The sequence below is a fragment of the Bos mutus genome, chromosome 7, assembly GCF_027580195.1.
Source record: "Bos mutus isolate GX-2022 chromosome 7, NWIPB_WYAK_1.1, whole genome shotgun sequence".
Classification (NCBI taxonomy): domain Eukaryota; kingdom Metazoa; phylum Chordata; class Mammalia; order Artiodactyla; family Bovidae; genus Bos; species Bos mutus.
In genome coordinates this window covers 56,344,286-56,363,477 of record NC_091623.1, presented here as the reverse complement: position 1 = coordinate 56,363,477, position 19,192 = coordinate 56,344,286, and the positions used below count along the sequence as shown (strand labels likewise).

Below are 19,192 nucleotides of genomic sequence, written 5' to 3'. Positions count from 1 at the left end.
ACTCTTGAGAGTCCCTTGGACTGCAAGGAGATCCAACCAGTCCATTCTGAAGGAGATCAGCCCTGGGTGTTCTTTGGAAGGAATGATGCTAAAGCTGAAACTCCAGTACTTTGGCCACCTCATGCGAAGAGTTAACTCATTGGAAAAGACTCTGATGCTGGGAGGGATTGGGGGCAGGAGGAGAAGGGGACAACAGAGGATGAGATGGCTGGATGGCATCACTGACTCGATGGACGTGAGTCTGGGTGAACTCTGGGAGTTGGTGATGGACAGGGAGGCCTGGCGTGCTGCGATTCATGGGGTCGCAAAGAGTCGGACACGACTGAGTGATTGAACTGAACTGAACTGAATAACATTCCGGGCAGAAGAAACAGCAGGTACAAAGGCCCTGCGGCTGCTGCAGAGACATAGGAAGAGCTGCAGAATTAACTACTGCATTTGAGAGTTTGCTACTGGAACCTACTCTCTTCACTGTCAGTCAGTTGTGAAGACCATGGCCCTCCCCTCCTTCATGCCTGGGAACCCACTTCTGTCTCTTCCAAGCTCTGGCCACTGTCCCATCTCTGCCATACCCCTCTCCTCACTGGTCTTCCTGCCCTCAGCAGTTTTCCCAGGCCCTGACTGTTCTTTCTGTCTTCCAGCTGTCTGCATTTTACACACCTCTTACTCATTTCTCTGACCTTTAGCTCCGGACTCTCAGCACCCCACTTAGAGTTTCTGGCTTTTTCTCAGAGCTCTCTCCCTCACCTGTCTCTGCCCCTCAGAGACCAGATCCTTGGATACCACCAACACCCCTGGCTCACTCAGCATCACCTCCTTCAGGAAGCCCTCCCAGACTGCTTCAGCCCACAACTATTGGTTCACATCAATCTCTTCAGAAAACACACATGAAGTGTTGTTTTTTTTAAAACAAAACCACAGTGGTTTTTTTTTCCTGATCATTTTACCACCTAAAATAGTTGAAGATCGAGAAGCTTTCAAATAGTTTGTGGGAAAATCTGACGACTGAAATGACTAGCCGGGTCACCTTGGAATAATTAACTGGGCTCCTGTGAGCTTCATTTTGTTTCCTGATCAGGGTTGAAGAGAGTGCACCTACCTCGAGGTGGGGCATGGGAGCTAGTGAGTCTTAGAAGATGCACTTGGTGTGGGCATGACCCTCAAGACTCCCTCAGTCCCTAGTCTCCCAGAGGATGCTCAGATGTTCCATCTGGGGATTTATCCAAGTGTGGTCTGGCCCTGCGCATTGTGACCCAATAAGCTGCCTGGGACGATGCTGTCACAAGGGTCCCCCAGCAACTCTGGGGGCAACCAGGAGGAAAATCAGGAGCAAGAACAGAGGATCCTGCCCCCTGAGAGCTTGAGGGAGCCTGGCCCGTGACTTGACTTCTCAAAGACTCAGTTTTGTCATCTGGAAAATGGGGCTGGAGATGGCAGCCACTTCAGTGGGGGAAGATTTGATGCCAGAGGCCACCTGATTGTATTATCACCATTTCCCCAGGTTTTATTTCTCATCAGCTTTCTAACACTTGTCTGCACAGGATGGGCCAAACTCTCTGAGTCACCATATCTCTTAATGCCACTCCAGGGCTCACAGACGTCCAGTGTAGCCTTAAAGACATCTGTGCTTCCCACCTTCAGCCCCAAGACCACCAGGAACACACATGTATTTGAACCACACAGGGCTTGTTATTTGCAGCAATGGGTACAATGCATGTCATGGATCTGGGCTTTGTCTTCGGTGCTTCCAGGGAAGTTTCAATACGTGGGGACTTTGCTGTGTGTTGGATGCTTTTACTGGTTGGAAATTGGACTTTCTTTTTATTTATTTATTTATTGGCTGCGCAGCATGGCATATGGGATCTTAGTTCCCAGTTTGTTCTTCAGTCAGTCAGTCATGTCTGACTCTTTGCGACCCCATGGACTGCAGCACACCAGGCTTCCCTGTCCTTGACCATCTCCCAGAGTTTGTTCAAACTCATGTCCATTTAGTCGATGGTGCCATCCAACCATCTCATCCTCTGTCGCCCCCTTTTCCTCCTGCCCTCAATCCTTCCCAGCATCAGACCAGCAATTAAACCCATGCTCTCTGTATTGGGAGCACAGTGTCTTAACCACTGGATTGCCAGGGAAGTCCTATCGACTTCTTTTTCTTTTTTTTTTTTTAATGTCCGGACAAATATAAATAATATATTCAAAAAACCCCTCGGAATGGGGTGGGGAATGGGAAACTGATGTTTCATGTGGACAGAGTTTCAGTTTGGGGAGAAGAAAAAGTTCTGGAGGTGGACGGTGGGGATGGTTATACAACAGACTGAGTGCACTTAATGCCACTGAACACATAAAGATGATTAAAATGGTCAGTTTGAAGTATATTTTACCACAATACAAAAAAACTTAAAGGAAAAAGCAATTTCTTAAAAAAAAAAACACAGATGAAATAAAAATGTAAGGGCGGTGACTCTTTCACGCTGCCCCAGATCACCTACTGAATGACAGCTTCCTTCCATCCTTTCCTTTTTCTTTCTTCCTCCCTCCCTTCTTTTCTCCAGCCCCCTCCTTCCTCACTCCTCTTTCTCTCTTCCAATATAGTTGACATATAGCATTGTGTGAGTTGAATAACATAGCAGTTTTTGATGCATTTCTTTGGCACCATGGTTATTCCTGTAGCCTTAGCCCACACCTGTTTGGCATCACCTCACTATCATTTCTTCTAGGGTCTGCAACAACTAACATCTGGTGTATGGTTGGGTTTTATGTTTATAATACAGTTTTGTCTGCATGTGTGTTTGTGTATGTATGGTCTGTCCTTCCCATACTTTGAATTCAAGCTCCAGGACTTATATACGGAATGAATTCCTTTTCACTAAATGTAAGCAAAGTGTTGTTTTCCCCACTGGGGTGAGGTTCCATCACTTGGTCCCCACCCCAGGGTCCTGCTGAGGGCTCTGGTCCAGCTGTGTGTGCGTGCTCAGTCGCTCAGTTGTGTCTGTCTCTTTGTGACCCCATGGACTGTAGCCCACCAGGCTCCTCTGTCCATGGGATTTCCCAGGCAAGAATACTGGAGTGGGTTGCCATTTCCTCCTTCAGTTTATCTTCCTGACTCAGGAGCCAACCTGCATCTCCTGCAATGGCAGACGGATTCTTTACAGCTGAGCCACTGGGGAAGCCCATTTTGATGCAAAAATACATTTTCTCTGCCTGCCTGGGAAAGGAGGATGCAGGAGTGGGTAGGTTCTGTATGCTGTATTAAAGCAAGGGGGAGAAGTAACACTCTTATGGAGGAACTGAATAATCTTGATCACAAAGTCTAAGGAATGAAGCAACTTGAAAGCAGTGATTGGGGACTTCCCTGGTTGTCCAGTGGTTAAGAGTCTGCCTTCCAAAGCAGGGAACGCAGTTTCGATCCCTGGTCAGGGAACTAAGATCCCACATGCTGCAAGGCACCTAAGCCTGCATTCCACAATGAAAGATCCTGAGTGCAGGATCTAAAACCCAAGGCAACCAAATAAATAATAAAATAGTTTTTTAAAGAAAAAAAGTGGCAGTTGGCAAAGACTCGGAGTCCTTCAGATTAGCCGGGACACATTTGGTTGCTGTAATGATTTAGACAGTGCTCATGTTTTGTCTGTGTTCAGACAGCATGATGGAGCGGGCTTGTTTTGTCTTGTTCCACCATGGTCACAGAGTGGCCTCGTCTGATGTAGGCATCCTGTGAAATTATCTGTGTCCAGCAGGAGAACACCAGCGCCCGACTGCAAGTGAGCTCCAGGCCAGCTCCTAGCAACCACAAGGCCAGCCGTGAATGCCACGCCAGCTCCTGTCGCTTTCCCAAAGGTCAAGCTGAGCCCTAACCAGACGGTGATGGACACTGGGAGGGCTGGGCTGCCTGCCAGGCTCACTGCTGTCTCTTTGGTGCCTAAAACAGGGCTCGGCACACAGTAGGCGTCAAAGAAATGTGGTGTGCTCTTACAAGGACCATGGGGACAGTACAGGCTCAGGAGAAGGGATCTGGCCACTCTGCAGCCCAAGGTCTCCTTCCCTTTGTAGGCCTTGGGCTTGGCTTCGATTTTTCCTGCAGTATGTATGTATGTATGTGTGTGTGTTTAAATATTTATATATTTGCCTGCTCTGGGTCTTAGTTGTAGGATCTTTGATCTTCGATGAGGCATGTGGGATTTTTTTTTTTAGTTGCAGGATGTCGGGGGCTTCCCAGGTGGTGCTAGTGGTAAAGAACCCTCCTGCCAGTGCAGGAGAAATAAGAGATGTGGGTTCGATCCCTGGGTCAGGAAGATCCCCTGGAGGAAGGCATGGCAACCTGCTCCAGTATTCTTGCCTGGAGAATCCCGTGGACAGAGGAGCCTGGCGGGCTACAGTCCACGGGGTCTTAAAGAATTGTACATGACTGAGTGACTGAGCATGCACACACAGGTTAAGAAGCAACATAGGGACTTCTCTGTTGGTCCGGTGGCTAAAACTCCACGCTGTCAATGAAGGGGACTCCGGTTTGATTCCTGGTCAGAGAACTAGGTCCCACCTGCTGCAACTAAAAATCCCGCATCCTGCAGTGAAGATTGAAGATCCCACGTGTCGCAACTAACACCTGGCGCAGCCATATTAAAGAAAGAAAAAGAAGAAGTAACATACGCAGTCATGTTAAGTACTGTTACAAGCTAAAAAGGAAAATAAGGTAGCAAGAAAAGCGAGCAGGAAGTGCCTGCTACTGCTGCTGCTAAGTCACGTCAGTCATGTCCGACTCTGTGCGACCCCATAGACGGAAGCCCATCAGGCTCCCCCATCTCTGGGATTCTCCAGGCAAGAACACTGGAGTGGGTTGCCATTTCCTTCTCCAATGCATGAAAGTGAAAAGTGAAAGTGAAGTCGCTCAGTGGTGGCCAACTTTTAGTGACCCCATGGACTGCAGCCTACCAGGCTCCTCCATCCATGGGATTTTCCAGGCAAGAGTACTGGAGTGGGGTGCCATTGCCTTCTCTGAGGAAGTGCCTAGGGGTATGTGTGTGTGGTCCCAGAGGAGAATGACAGTTGAGTATATCTGAAAAGGAAGTGTGGGAGGGAGCCAGACGAGTATCTGGAAGGAGAGCCTTCCAGGCAGAGCCAACAGCATGTGCAAAAGTCCTGAGGTTGGTGTGGGCTGGAACTTCAAGGAACAGGACAAAGGCAACATGGTTGGATATGAGTGAATCAGGCTGGATGAGTAATATGTGTCTAAATCAAGAGGAAATGTATTTGTTTCTTAAAAAAGGAAACCAGTCAGCATCATTAGTGATGCAAAACAAAACCACAGTGAGATACCACTTCAGAGTCAGCAGGAGATGAGCTCTTGGGTGTCTCCTTACTGGTAAGCCAGCTTATCTTTCCTTGAGCCTTATTTATTATTTTAGCCTTGAGAAAAATAGGAGAGCAGATGCAATCTTGCAAAGGAGGAATGTATGTAGAGGAATTTCCTGAATTGACTAAGAAGAGGACAAAGAAAGCTGATGAACTATGAGAAGAGAATGGAGGTGAGAGGATTAGGTGGTATAATGTGTGTACATTAGTCTGGACGGATCCCAAGCTGGCATGACAATATTTTTGCATGTTGGGTTAAATAAAATGTATTATTAAAATGAATAGTCCAAGTGTTGGCAAGAATGTGGAGAAATTGGAACCCTTGTGCATTGTGGGTGGGAATGTAAAATGGTGCAGCCATTGTGAAAAATGGTCTAATGGTTCCTCATCAAGTCAAACATGGGGACTTCCCTGGTGGTCCAGTGGCTAAGACTCTGCATTCCCAATGCAGGGGGCCCAAGTTCGATCCTTTGTCAGGGAACTATATCTCACATGCTGCAACTAAGAGTTTGCGTGCCACAATTAAGACCCGGCACAGCCAAATAAACAAACAAATATTTTCTTAAAAAGTCAAACATAGTAGAACGGCCCGGCAATTCTAGTCCTAGGTAGGAACTGAAAGCAGGGACTAGAACAAGTACACGTAGACCATGTTCACAGCAGCACTGTTCACAAGAGTCAAAAGGTGGAAACGAGGCTTCCCTGGAGGTCCAGTGTTTAGGAAACCGCCTGCCAATGCCAAGGACACGGGTTCGATCCCTGGTCCAGGAAGTTTCCGAAGGGCAACACGCTCAGGGGCAACAAAGCCCGTGAGCCGCAACTACTGAGCGGCGTGCTACAGTTCTAACTGGTGCTCTGAAACGAGAGAGGCCACTGCAGTGAGGAGCCCTCGCACTGCAACTAGAGAGTAGCCCCTGCTTGTTGCAACTAGAGAAAGGCCTCGAGCAGCAACAAAGACCCAGTGTAGCAAAAAAAACAAACAAAAAGAGGTAGAAACAACCCAAGTGTCCACCAACCAATGAGCAGATAAAAATATGATGTAGCCAGAGCACGGAATATTATTCAGCCACGAAAGGAATTAAGTACTATTGAGACATGCACAATGTGGAGAACTTAAAAAACAGGGTCAGTGAAAGAAGCCAGACACAAATGTTCACATGTTACATGATTCTATGTATAAGAAATGTCCACAATAGGTAAATCAGTAGACACAGACAGCAGATGGTGGTTGCTAGAGACTGGGGGAGGAGGAATAGTGTGACTGCATGAAAGAGTGACAAGGTTCTTTTGAGGGTGATGAAAACATTTGAAAACTATCAAGGTGGGATGTCTGTATGACACGTGAATGTACTAAATGCCACAGAATTGGACATCTTAAAATGGTGAACTTTTTGCTATATGAGTGAGGCTGAAAGTCGCTCAGTCGTGTCTGACTCTTTGCGACCCCACAGACTATACAGTCCGTGGAATTCTCCAGGCCAGAATACTGGAGAGGGTAGCTGTTCCCTTCTCCAGGGCATCTTCCCAACCCAGGGATCGAACCCAGGTCTCCCGCATTGCAGGTGGATTCTTCACCAGTTGAGCCACAAGGGAAGCCCAAGAATACTGGAGTGGGTATGTATTTGGAAATTAAATGTCCAATTTTAAATGATGGGTGAATCTAAAAAGCCATAACAAGGAAAATTAGAAAATATTTGTGATAGAATAAAATGAAAAAGAATTTACCAGAATTTGTTGCATGCAGCTGAAGCTGCTCAATGGAACTAAATATAATGTGGAATCTTGAATAAGGTATGAAAACAAATGCACACTAACACACAATTCTGTGAAATTTGAACAAAATCTGTGTATTAGTTAATAATAGTGTATCACATGTTAATTCCCTGTGCTTTGATTTTTTTACAACATAGTATTTTTTTATATTCTCAGAATTGGATTAGAAGTTTCAAGCCTCTTTCAAAAAATTTTTTTAAATCACTAAGATAATAAACTTTCTAGACTTTTAGCAGTAATAGTAGATGCCAAAATACATGGAACTATATCAAAGTTTTGAATATAAAATAGAAATCTAGCATTCTATTCATACTAAGTCAAACAAAAAATAGTGTCTTTGATTTTTTTTTCCGGCTAGTCCATGCAGATGGCACAAAATTCAAAGACTACAAAACAGTACAAAGGTGAACATTCAATCTCCTCCCAGTGATGACTAATGGCTGGCCATCTGGCTCCACAAGGATTGAGTCATTGGCCACTGCAGTCACTGACCTTTAACACCCCCTGAAAAGAGTTCCACGTGGAGGATCAGAAAGGAGCGGCTCTCTGCTCTGGGAAAATTGACAGGACAGGCCTTCAGAGAGTGAAGATATTTTCAGGAAAAAAATTTTATGAGTCTGGATTCTTGTCCATCTTCCCACACTTAGAAAAGCACTAAAATCATTAACTGCAGTATTTGCTCTTTGTGACCAGAAACAACTTTCCACTGGGATGCTTGATTACACATAATCTCCAAAATCACACACGTGCAGACTTTCCACTCAACTCTTCCTGAGACCTCTTGGATTATAGCCCTCAGTAAACCCCACAATAAAACAAAAACTCACAGCTCTCATGGTGTGCGTTTTTATTTCAGTCAACATCAGCCACCCAGTTATCCTCTGGGGATATTCCAGTTATCAGATTCTTGTCTAATCTTCTAGACCGGTTCCATGCATTTCTTTTTCTTTTTTTTTTTAAAGGAGACTAGTTTATTCATGCACGCGTGCAGGAACTTGGGCTTCCCAGGTAGCTCAGTGGTAAAGAATCCGCCTCCCAATGCAAGAGATGCAGGAGATGCGGGTTTGACCCCTGGATTGGGAAGATCCCCTGGAAGAGGGCATGGCAACCCACTCCAGTATTCTTGCCAGGAAAATCCCACGGAGAGAGGAGCCTGGCGGGCTAAAGTCCATGGGGTCCGCAGAGTCGGACGACTGAGCACGCAGGCACGCGGAAACACGGATGGAACTCGCGCCCCCTGTAGTCCAAGCAGAGCGTCCCAACCACTAGGCTACCAGGGAATTCCCCAAAGTTTCCTTGACTTTTTAAAACTGCCTTACAGGACATAACAGCAAACCATGCTCTCTAAAGACAAGACGACAACGCAGAAAGGGTGAAGCAGAAAAATTAGAAAACTTTCTTCTTGGACCACAGCAAACAGGTTGGTGCTTTTGCTTGGAATCTTTATGTGTGCGTGTGTGTAACTGGTTAACTTTGAAAACATGGGTAGCGAGCTCAGACCGTCCATCTAGGTGCACAGGGCCGGGAGAAACCACAAGTAGAAGTCCCAAAGCTGCAAACTGCTTTGCTCCCAGAAGCAGACAAAGGGCAGAGTCCCGGACAAAGGGTCGTGCCAGCGCCTGCGCAGAAAGCTCCCAGGAACGCAGCCCACTGCGCCGGGCCCGCCCCCTGACGCGGCGAACTGACCTCACGGTGTCGTCACGGTGGAGTCGCTATGGTGGCCCTGAGCGATCTGGCGTCGGCGCTGGAGTCTTATAGGGGTCGCGATCGCCTGGTGAGGCTGGGGTGGAGCGAGGCCAGAGGTCCTGGAGTCCGGCCAAAACCCAGAGACCGGGACATTGAGGCCAGAGAGGGAGCGGGGTCACTCAGGATTCCCCCCAGGACAGATGCCCTGTCCCCTAGCGGTGGACATGTAGGTTCTTCCCGCCGCCCCAAACGACTGGACATTTACAGAACCAGCCAGATCCTCACGTTTGTACATTTGAATCCAGCCGGACCACTGAAGTTGGTCCCAGACAACATTGTATAAGGATTTGGGATGTGGCAGGGCTCCCTTTAAGGCTGGACATTTGGGTTCTGACTAAATCCCCTGGAGTTGGGCACTTAGGTTGCTCTGGCCAGTTCGGCCTGGCCAGACATTCCCAGGCCAAACAAACCCATGTTGGGACATTTAGGATCAGACTAAGCCACTGTAGTTAGTTCCTCGGTTGTCGAAATCTAATATGGGGATATAAGATTTTGCACTGCTTTCCCTGTGGCTAGATGTGTAGGTTCTGAGCTTCCGCTCGACTCAGATTGGGCATTTAGATTGTTCCTTCCAGGCCGCTGAGGTCGGACTCTGAGCTTGTCCCAATCAACTTCTTACAGGTAGGCATTCCAGTTGTACCAGGGAATGTACCAGTGGCTGGGCATTTAGGTTCTAGGCAAATCATCTCTGATTGAGTATTCAGGTTCTAAATCCCCTGGAGAAGGAAATGGCACCCCACTCCAGTATTGTTGCCTGGGAAATCCCATGGACAGAGGAGTCTGGTGGGCTACTGTCCATGGGTTTGCGAAAGAGTCGGAGACGACTTGGCAACTAAACAACAACAAAAAAGCTGGACTTAAAATGCAGTGTTTTTGCCATTACAAAGGATGCGAAAAGGCATTACAAGTAAAAATAATATATAAAACAACAGGAAAAAGCAACTTGTGAAAAGCAGATGAAATAAAGATGTAAGAGTGGGAAGCAGACCCTGTTCACCATGCTCCAGATCACCCACTGATTCCAGAATCACCACTGGGTTCCTTCTCACTAAAGTAATGCAAACGAATTATCCTTTTGTTCACTGGGTTGAGGCCTGCTCACCTTCCTAAGTCACAACCCAGCCACGGACTTTGGTCCAGCCAGGTAGATGCAAATAGCCTTCCTGCCTGCTGGGAGAAAGGATCCAGGAGGTAAGATGTGGGGGTTTCTTTTTCTCGTCCCCATCACGTGTCTCCAAAGACTGTGCCACTCAGTGACATGAGCCGGCATGCCCTGAGTCTCCACAGTGCCTTTTCTTTTAAAAATTGATTTTTATTGGAGTATATGGTTGTTTTACAATGTTGTGTTAGTTTCTTCCATACAGCAGAATGAATCAGCCATCCATATACATATATCTCCTCCATCCGGGACTTCCTTCTCATTCAGGTCACCATTCAGGAACTGACTAGAGTTCCCTGAGCTATGCAGTAGGTTCTCATTAGTTATCTGTTTTGGGCTTCCCTAGTGGCTCAGATGGTAAAGAATCTGTCTGTAATGTGGGAAATCGAGATTCAGTCCTTAGGTTGGGAAGATCCTGTGCAGAAGGGAATGGCATTCCACTCCAGTATTCTTGCCTGGAGAATCCTCATGGACAGAGGAGCCTGGCAGGCTGCAGTCCATGGGGTCTCGAAGAGTCAGACATGACTGAGCGACTAACACACCCAGTTGTCTGTTTTACACATAGTATCAATAGTGTATACCTGTCAATCCAGTCTCCCAGAGCCTTTTGCACAATGATGTCGTGTGTCTCCATGTATCCCACCTACAAGTAGCTTTCAACTTTCTGTTGGGAGTTTGATTGAGAGTCTTCCTCCTGTTTGATCCCCCGAGGCCTGAGGCCAGGTCAGGGGTGATCGGCCCAGTCCTACTGACTGCTTCTGGTTTCCCGCAGATCCGAACGCTGGGTTACTGCTGCCAGCTGGTGGGCGGGGTCCTGGTGGAACAATGTCCTGCCAGGTCAGAAGTGGGGACGCGCCTGTTGGCACTGTCCTCCCAGCTCAGCCACTGCAGGGTCATCCTGCGACTCTTTGATGATGCGGCCATGTTTGTCTACACTAAGCAGTACGGCCTGGGGGCAGAGGTAACGGGGGTGTGTGGGGCTCCAGGGAGGGGGTGCGGACGCTGGGAAGTTGGCATCTTATGGACTGGCCTTTACAAAGGCAACAATATGGGCTGTTTATTATTTTTTCAATTTTACTTTTTTTTTGAGACAATCAGACGTTCTCGTTTCAGTTTCAGTTAAACAAATTAGCTCATTCCCAAAGACTATGTAATTTCTTCCTGACCCTTGGGTCACCAGTTTTCCTCCTCGGAGGCAGCCACTGCTCTCGGCATCTTGTGTTTCCTTCATGAGACTTCCTGCACCTGTGCTTTGCTTACATCAATAGTTACATGACATTTACATTCTTCTGCCACTTGCTTTTTTCATGGAACAGTGCAACTTGAAGGTCATTCCATATCAGTCCCTCTGGGAATTCCCTGGTGGTCCAGCAGTTAGGACTCAGCACTTTCACTGCCGCGAAAGAGCGCGCCCTCAGTCGTGTCTAACTCTTTTCGACCCCCATGGACTGTAGCCCTCCAGGCTTCTCTGTCCGTGGGATTCTCCAGGCAAGAATACTGGAGTGGGTTGCCATTTCCTCCTACAGGGGATCTTCCCAGCCCAGGGATCTAATCTGCATCTTTTGCATCTCCTGCATTGGCAGGCAGATTCTTTACCACTGCACCACCTGAGAAGCCCCTTCACTGCAGAGGGCCTGAGTATAATCCCCATTTGAGGAACTAACATTCCCTCAAGCCATGTGCCTTGGCAAAAACCAAAAACCAAAAGAAGCTCCTTCCTTCTTTAGGGCCTCAGGGTACACATGTATAGCCGGATGGTGACTTACTGAACTGGTCCCCTGTTGGACATGTAGATTATTTATAAGATCTTGCAGATACAACAGAACCTCATGTCACCAGTGGGTCTAGAGCGATGCTCCTCACCTGGGGAGGGGGCAGCAGGGAATGTGATCTTGCTCTACCAGGGGATGGGCTGAGTTATGCCCCCTTCCTGGGCTGCCCTGCCCTCCCCCCACCCTCCGGAGGTCTCCTCCCAAACTCACTTGCTCAGATGCCCCCCTCATCCTGCCCCAGTGCCCATGGCCTGATTATCCCCAGTCTCAAGGGTTTGCCTAGGCCTTCCTCCTGTGTTGACACCCATCTCTCCAGCTTCTTTGATGAGGGCATGTTCCCTGCACTGTCTCCCCAACCATCTCTTCTGTGAAGACTCCCCTGAGTCCCTAGGTGAGGGGGAGGGCTCTCTGCATCTCATATATCCCTTAGCCAGAACAAGAACCCTCTTTGGTTGAGTGCCCTCTGCTCCTACCTCTTCCTCAGCATAGGGCCCCAGGTCTTGCAGCTTCTCAGAAAACATTGGTGGAGTGAGCCCCATCCTCACAGAGGGATGAAGGACACCCCAGAAGGTCCCAGATGGGATGGGGAGGCTGGAGTGGGGTTCAGCATCCAGAGGGAGGCAGGACCACAGCCGGCTACCAGGAAGGAGAGGGCTAAACAGGGAAAACAGAGAGGAGGGGAAGGGCACCGCAGGCAGCGAGGGTGACACGGTTACAGGCAGGGAAGTGAAGGACTTGGCCAGGGACCAGGCCAACTTGGAGGCCTGGAGGGGGCCCCTGGGGCCCAGGGAAGAGGCTCCTACAGCCTCAACCGGCCTTGCCTTGCCGGGTGCTCACCCCTGTCTGATCTGGGGGAGGTGATCCAAGCCTTGTAGTGAGCATTGTGCCTGCTCGAGCTGGCACTGGGTGTGTGGCAACCCAGCAGGCCAGCCAGCCGCTCTGCCTGGAGAGGGTTCTCTGCGGGGCTCCCTCCCCTGCCCCCCTCAGGGTCCTGAGCCTGAGACTCATACCCAGGAACTAGGAATGCCCTGATGCAGGGCATCCCAGGTTGTCCTCCACAGGAATCATCCGGGAACTTAATTACTGGTGCCAGGGCCCACCTCAGCCTTGGTGCGGCAGCACCCCTGGGGCTGGGGGCTGAGTGGGGGTTTTTGAAGCTCCCCTGAGGTGCCCCAGGTGGTGCAGTGGTAAAGAATCTTCCTGCCAATGCAGGAGACTCAGGAGACATCTGTTTGATCCCTGGGTCAGGAGGGGCCCCTTGAGAAGGAAATGGCAACCCAGTGCAGTATTCTTGCCCGGGAAATCCCATAGACTGAGGAGCCTGTTGGGCTACGTCCATGGGGTCGCAAAGAGGACACGACTGCAGCAGCTTGCACACACATGCAGGGATCCCACAGCACGGTGGAGTTGAGACCAGCCGCTCTACTGAGCAGAGGTGACCACACTGAGAAATCAGGCCTTTCTCCCACGGTGCCAGCCATGAGCCAACCTGCCTGGCCTGGACCTTGCCCTGTGACTGCCCGCTGGTATGGCCTGAGCCCCTGAAATGGACAGTGGGTGGGTCCTGCTGTGGGTCCCACCCACCGCAGGCCCAGCCCCCACTCTTCCATTCCTGCAGGAGGAGGATGTGTTTGTCCGCTGTGTGTCTATCCTGAGCAACCTGGCCGACCAGCTCTATTACCCCTGTGAACATGTCGCCTGGGCCGCCGACGCCAAAATCCTCCACGTGGACTCTGCCCGGTGGTGGACACTGAGCACCACCCTCTGGGGCCTCTCCCTGCTCCTGGGGGTTGCTAGGTAAGCAGCATTGCTGCCCATCAGGAGACTGGAAGGGAGCCCCTGACATCGCCTGGGTGGGTGGGCAGGTGGACTGGGGGGCTGGGGGGCGGGGGTGGGACTGTCTTGGCCTCTTCTGCCTTTCCCCCTCTTGTCATCCCTCACTGTATCCATCCCCTGCAGCTGCTGAAGTGGATTCCCACAAACTTGGCAGCTCTCCATTCAGTTGCTCAGTCGTGTCCAACTCTGGCAGCTTTAAGCAATACAAATTGATCATCTTAACAGTTTCGGAGGTTAGAAGTCCAAAATGGCTCTCAGTGGGCTAACATCCAAGCGTGGGCAGGCCTGTGTTCCTCCTAGGGGCTCCGAGGGAGTCTGTTTTTGGCCTTCCCAGCTTCTAGTGTGCGTGTGTGTGTGTGCTAAGTCACTTCAGTTGTGTCCAACTCTGTGTGACTCTATGGACTGTAGCCCGCCAGGCTCCTCTGTCCATGGCATTCTCCACGAAAGAAGTCTGGGTTGCTGTGCCCTGCTTCCTCCAGGGGATCTTCCCGACCCAGGGATCAAACCTGCATCTCTTACATCTGCATTGGCAGGCAGGTTCTTTTACCACTGGCACCACCTGCGAAGCCCTCCAGCTGCTAGAGGCGCCCGCATCCCTCGGCTCGCAGCCCCTCCCTCCATCTTTGAAACATGTCCGTCACTCCAGCTTCTGCATCTCTTGTCACAGCTCCTTCTCTGACTCTGAGCCTCCTCCTCCCTCCTTTGAGGACCCCTGTGATGACACCCACCCCCAGATCATCTCTGATGTCCACACCCTTAACTCAATAACACCTGCAAATTCCTTTTTGAAAAAAATTATTCATTTATTTTTGGCTGTGCGGGGTCTTCGTTGCTGTGCTCGGGCTTTCTCTAGTTGTGGCGAGCAGAGGCTCCTTGTTGTTGCGGTGTGCCGGCTTCTCTTCTGAGGTGCGGTGGCTTCTCTTGTTGCAGAGCCTGGGCTCTAGCTGTGAGAGCTTGAGTAGTTGTGGTGCATGGGCTTAGTTGCTCTGAGGCATGTGGGATCGTCCCAGACCAGGGATTGAACCTGTGTCTCATGCATTGCCAGGTGGACTCTTATCCACTGCACCACCAGGGAAGGCCTGCAAAGCCGTTTTTGCTGTGGAAGGGAACACACTCACATCATAAGCCTGGGGATTAGGATGTAGGAATCTCTGGGGGTAGGGGGCCCATGACTATGCCTACCAGACCCAGGAAGAAGAAAATAACTTGGGGGGCATGGACAGAAGTGGCTGGCGTGGCTGCCTTTCCCTGGGTCCCCGGGTCTTGTTTGCATTGTCATCAGCAAACCTCAGACGGAGCAGCCAGGAGTTTCCAGACTGGCTCTGTGCTTCCACAAACCATAAGGTCTCTAAAACTTTAATGGTTTCTTCCCCTCTGCCAATTTGCTGAATGGGTTTGTTCAGAGCCCCCTGGCCCAGAAAGCATGGGCAAAGCAGGACCTCCAGTGCTGTTTCCTGGGGGCAAAAGTCTCTTAGATCCCTGAAGGGATGTGGGGCAGCCCCTAACCTCGAGGTTGAGGGGCCAGTGCCCTCATCTGCTGTCCCTTGTCCCTGGGCGTACACTGATATCCAGTAGTCCTTGTCTCCCCCTCACCCTAGTGATATGTTTACTGTAGATGGTCTGGAAAGTGAGCAGACTCCAAAGTGGAAGATTCAGTTCAGTTCAGTTTAGTCGCTCAGTCGTGTCCGACTGTTTGCGACCCCATGAACCGCAGCATGCCAGGCCTCCCTGTCCATCACCAACTCCCAGAGTTTACCCAAACCCATGTCCATTGAGTCTGTGATGCCTTCCAGCCATCTCATCCTCTGTCGTCCCCTTCTCCTCCTGCCCTCAATCCTTCCCAGCATCAGGGTCTTTTCAAATGAGTCAGCTCTTTGCATCAAGTGGCCAAAGTATTGGAGTTTCAGCTTCAACATCAGTCCTTCCAATGAACACCCAGGACTGATCTCCTTTAGAATGGACTGGTTGGATCTCCTTGCAGTCCAAGGGACTCTCAAGAGTCTTCTCCAACACCACAGTTCAAAAAGCATCAATTCTTCGGTGCTCAGCTTTCTTTATAGTCCAACTCTCACATCCATACGTGACCACTGGAAAAACCATAGCCTTGACTAGACAGACCTTTGTTGACAAAGATTCAAGTCATCCACTATCCAACCCAGAGACCCTCTCTCTTTATACTTTGGTGATTTTCCCCAGTCTTTGATTTAAAAAACAAAACAAAACTTTTTTTTAGTTTAGTTGCTTTAAAATGTTGTATTAGTGTCTGCTGTATCCCAAAGTGAATCAGCTGTATGTATACATGGACCCCCTCTGTTTTGGATTTCCTTCCCATTTAGGCTACCACAGAGCAGTGCGTTCCTTAGCTATACAGTAGGTTCTCATTAGTTATCTACTTTATACATAGTAGTGGGCTTCCTAGGTGGCTCAGTGGTAAGGAATCCACCTGCCAAGAAGGAGATTCGGGTTTGATCCCTGGGTCGGGAAGATCCCCTGGAGGAGAGAATGGCAACCCACTCCAGTATTCTTGCCTGGAGAATTCCATGGACAGAGGAGCCTGGTGGGCTACAGTCCACGGGGTCGAAAAGAGTCGGACACGACCAAGCGACTAAGCAGCAGCAGCAGCAGCAGCACACATGTATCAGTCCCAACAGCCTTTGTTTCGGATGCCGTGCTGACATGTTTCCACTTGTTTCTGCTCTCCTGGTTCAGGGACACGGCTCCGTTTCGACGTCAGCTCCCCTCACAGTCTCGGCGGCTGTTATGGAGCTGGCCCTGTCTTTCCATCAGCATTGCCCATACCCCGTGTGCTCAGGGTGCCCAGGCTGGGCTCCGGGTGCTCTGAGGCCACAGCCTCTTCTGAGGCTGCCCTGTGACCTGCGGCCCCGAGAGACTTCCCGTTCCTGCTTTCAGGGCTGCCTTGTTTCCCTTAATTTTTTTTCTTTTAAATAGACTATTTTTTAGAACAGTTTTAGGTTCACAGCACAACTGAACCGGAAGCAGAGTTTTCTCACGTACCCGCCACACACATACAGACTTCCCCACCATCCACATGGCACCACGGCCCGACATTTGTTAGTCCGTGAACCGACGTTGACATGGCATAATCACCCCACGTCCATGGTTTACATCAGGGTTCACACTCTGTGTTGCACTTTGAGTTTGGACAAACGTATGATAACATGTATCCACCACCGAAGTATTTCCACTGCCCTAAAAATCCTATTTTTAGGGTGAATATGCTCTGCTTCTTCTTCCATTCATGTTATTTTGTATTAAATACCTTTTAGGGTGCTTTTTGGAGAAGGCGATGGCACCCCACTCCAGTACTCTTGTCTGGAAAATCCCATGGATGGAGGAGCCTGGTGGGCTGCAGTCCATGGGGTCGCAAAGAGTCAGACACGACGGAGTGACTTCACTTTCACTTTTCACTTTCATGCATTGGAGAAGAAATGGCAACCCACTCATGTTCTTGCCTGGAGAATCCCAGAGACGGGGGAGCCTGGTGGGCTGCCATCTGTGGGGTCGCACAGAGTCGGACACGACTGAAGCAACTTAGCAGCAGCAGCAGCAGCAGGGTGCTTTTTATCTATGTAAAATTTCACTTATTTATGGCTGCACTGGGTCTTCGTTGCTGTGCGGGGGCTGCTCTCTAGTTGCAGTGGTCGGGCCTCTCACTGCAGCGGCTTCTCTTGTGGAGAAAGGGCTTTAGGTGCTAGAAAGGCTTCAGTGGTTGCAGCATGTGGGCTCAGTAGTTGGCTCATGGGCTGGGCTGCCCCTCACGTGCAGTCTTCCCGGAACAGGAATTGAACCCGAGTCCCCTGCATTGGCAGGCAGAGTCTTAACCACTGGACCAGCAGGGAAGTCCTCCATTCATTTTAGAGCAGCTAGTTTTCCCATCGTTTCTCTGTATTTGGTGTGAGTAAGGGTATGGGGGCTGGGGAGCATTTGGTGTGTGCTCATCATGACTCAATGGACACAGGTTTGAGCAAACTCCAGGAGCTGTTGAAGGACAGAAAAGCCTGGTGGGCTGCAGTCCATGGGGTCACAAAGAGTCGGACACGACTGAGCGACTGAACAACATGGTCCCTAAGACCCCAGGGTGCCGGAGAGTCACCTGCCCAGGCTGCAGGGAGCAAAGGCTGGAGGGAGCACTGGAGGACGCCCATCTGGTGGCTGCTTCCCCAGCCTGCAGATCCAGCCCTGGGGACCCAGAAGGTTGTCTAGATTGCCTTCAGACAGGCCCAGCCAGTGTCCAGGGTGTCTGTGTAGGAAGGCAGTGGACAGGCTTTGCACCCATCTGGACCCCATTTACCTGGTGACCCCCTACTCAGCTGCTCCCACCCCATCCTGTGTGGTGTTGCAGGTCTCTGTGGATGGTCCTGAAGCTGAGACACAGGCTGAGGAACCCCCCGGAAGCCTTCACCAGGTACGTCGTCCACGGTTCCCCTAGAAGACTTCTTCCAGCAAGCTGGTCCCCAGCGGGTCTGCCCAGTCAAGGAAGTGCTCAGAGTCACTGCCCTACCCCACGCATGCAGGCTCTTGGGTGGGGGTGGGGGGCTGATGTGTGCTAGGTACTGGGGCACCGCTGCGGCGCCCCAGGGGATGGAAGCCCTTTTACAGATGGGGAAACTGAGGCTAGCTGGGGTCCCCTAGGCAGGAAGTGGCAGAGCTGGGACTCCAGGGCTGAGCCTTCACGGCTGGGCCGGATGGGAGGATGTCTGGGAGGATGATCCAAGGTGGAGTCTGTCCTGAGGACCAAGGTCAGTCACTGTCTCATCCTGGGAAAGAATGCAGGGTAAAGCAGTTGCCCGGCACAGGCCCGGAAGCTGCTCACCCCTCCCCTTTCCCCCCTCCCTCCCGCCCGAGGACCTGAGACTCTGGTTCCCACTGTGGGCTCCCTCTGGCGGATGTGACGGTCGCAGCCTGCTGGTCCTCCGCCCTCCCCAGCACTCCTTGCCCTTTGCTCCCACAGCCGGCTGACCCGGGGCAAGAGGAGGACCGTGGAGACCCAGATCTGCTCGGAGGTACTGACCCTCCTGAGCAACCTGGCGGACCTGGCCAACGCAGTGCACTGGCTGCCCCCGGGTGTCCTGTGGGCCGGCCGCTTCCCCCAGTGGCTGGTGGGCCTCCTGGGCACCCTCTCGTCACTCCTCAGCGTGTACCAGGCAGTCCAGGCGGGTGGCCAGGCCAACGCCACCCCCTGACGGATAGGGGCGCCAGAACCCCAACAAGGACCCTTCCTATGGAGCGTGATTGCCCAGGACGGGCGGGTCTCTAATCCAGGAGATCACGGCCAGGTGCCAGTAGGAAGGTGCGGCTAGAGGGCACACCAGAGCAGTCTAGGGTACCAGCCCCCAGAGGGGTGGGCTTGGGCGGCTGAGGTCCCCCAGGTGCCGCCTCAGTAGGGGTGGAGCAGGAAGACCCTGAAGACTCAACTTGCAAGAGGAACCAGCCCCTGGCAGGCCTTAGTCTTGTGTGCAATAAAGGCAAGCAGGGCAGCCGGGTTGGGCCTGAGGACTGTGAAGTGAGGATCAATTAAATGAGGTGGTGATGGTGC

The 19,192-nt window shown here is 50.8% G+C and overlaps 1 protein-coding gene and 1 non-coding gene across 7 annotated transcripts; both read left to right on the top strand.

Moving 5' to 3' along the window:
- The first annotated feature begins 5,757 nt into the window (after window positions 1-5,757).
- On the top strand, window positions 5,758-5,830 carry TRNAG-CCC (transfer RNA glycine (anticodon CCC)). The gene has a single exon. It is a non-coding gene; the product is annotated as a tRNA-Gly (tRNA).
- A 2,373-nt stretch (window positions 5,831-8,203) lies between these two features.
- On the top strand, window positions 8,204-19,192 carry PEX11G (peroxisomal biogenesis factor 11 gamma). Of its 6 annotated transcripts, none has more exons than XM_014476715.2 (6): window positions 8,776-8,896; window positions 9,961-10,059; window positions 10,800-10,988; window positions 13,418-13,596; window positions 17,999-18,061; window positions 18,608-19,192. In XM_014476715.2, exons 3-6 carry the CDS (start codon window positions 10,950-10,952, stop codon window positions 18,837-18,839), a joined length of 513 nt encoding a protein of 170 aa, XP_014332201.1. In that variant the 5' UTR covers window positions 8,776-8,896; window positions 9,961-10,059; window positions 10,800-10,949; the 3' UTR covers window positions 18,840-19,192. The 6 variants fall into 6 exon arrangements, with proteins under 6 accessions (XP_070229825.1, XP_005890818.1, XP_014332201.1 ...); XM_014476716.2 differs by lacking the exon at window positions 9,961-10,059 and adding an exon at window positions 9,444-9,489 and having other exon boundaries at window positions 8,818-8,896; XM_070373723.1 differs by lacking the exon at window positions 9,961-10,059 and adding an exon at window positions 9,385-9,489 and having other exon boundaries at window positions 8,843-8,896.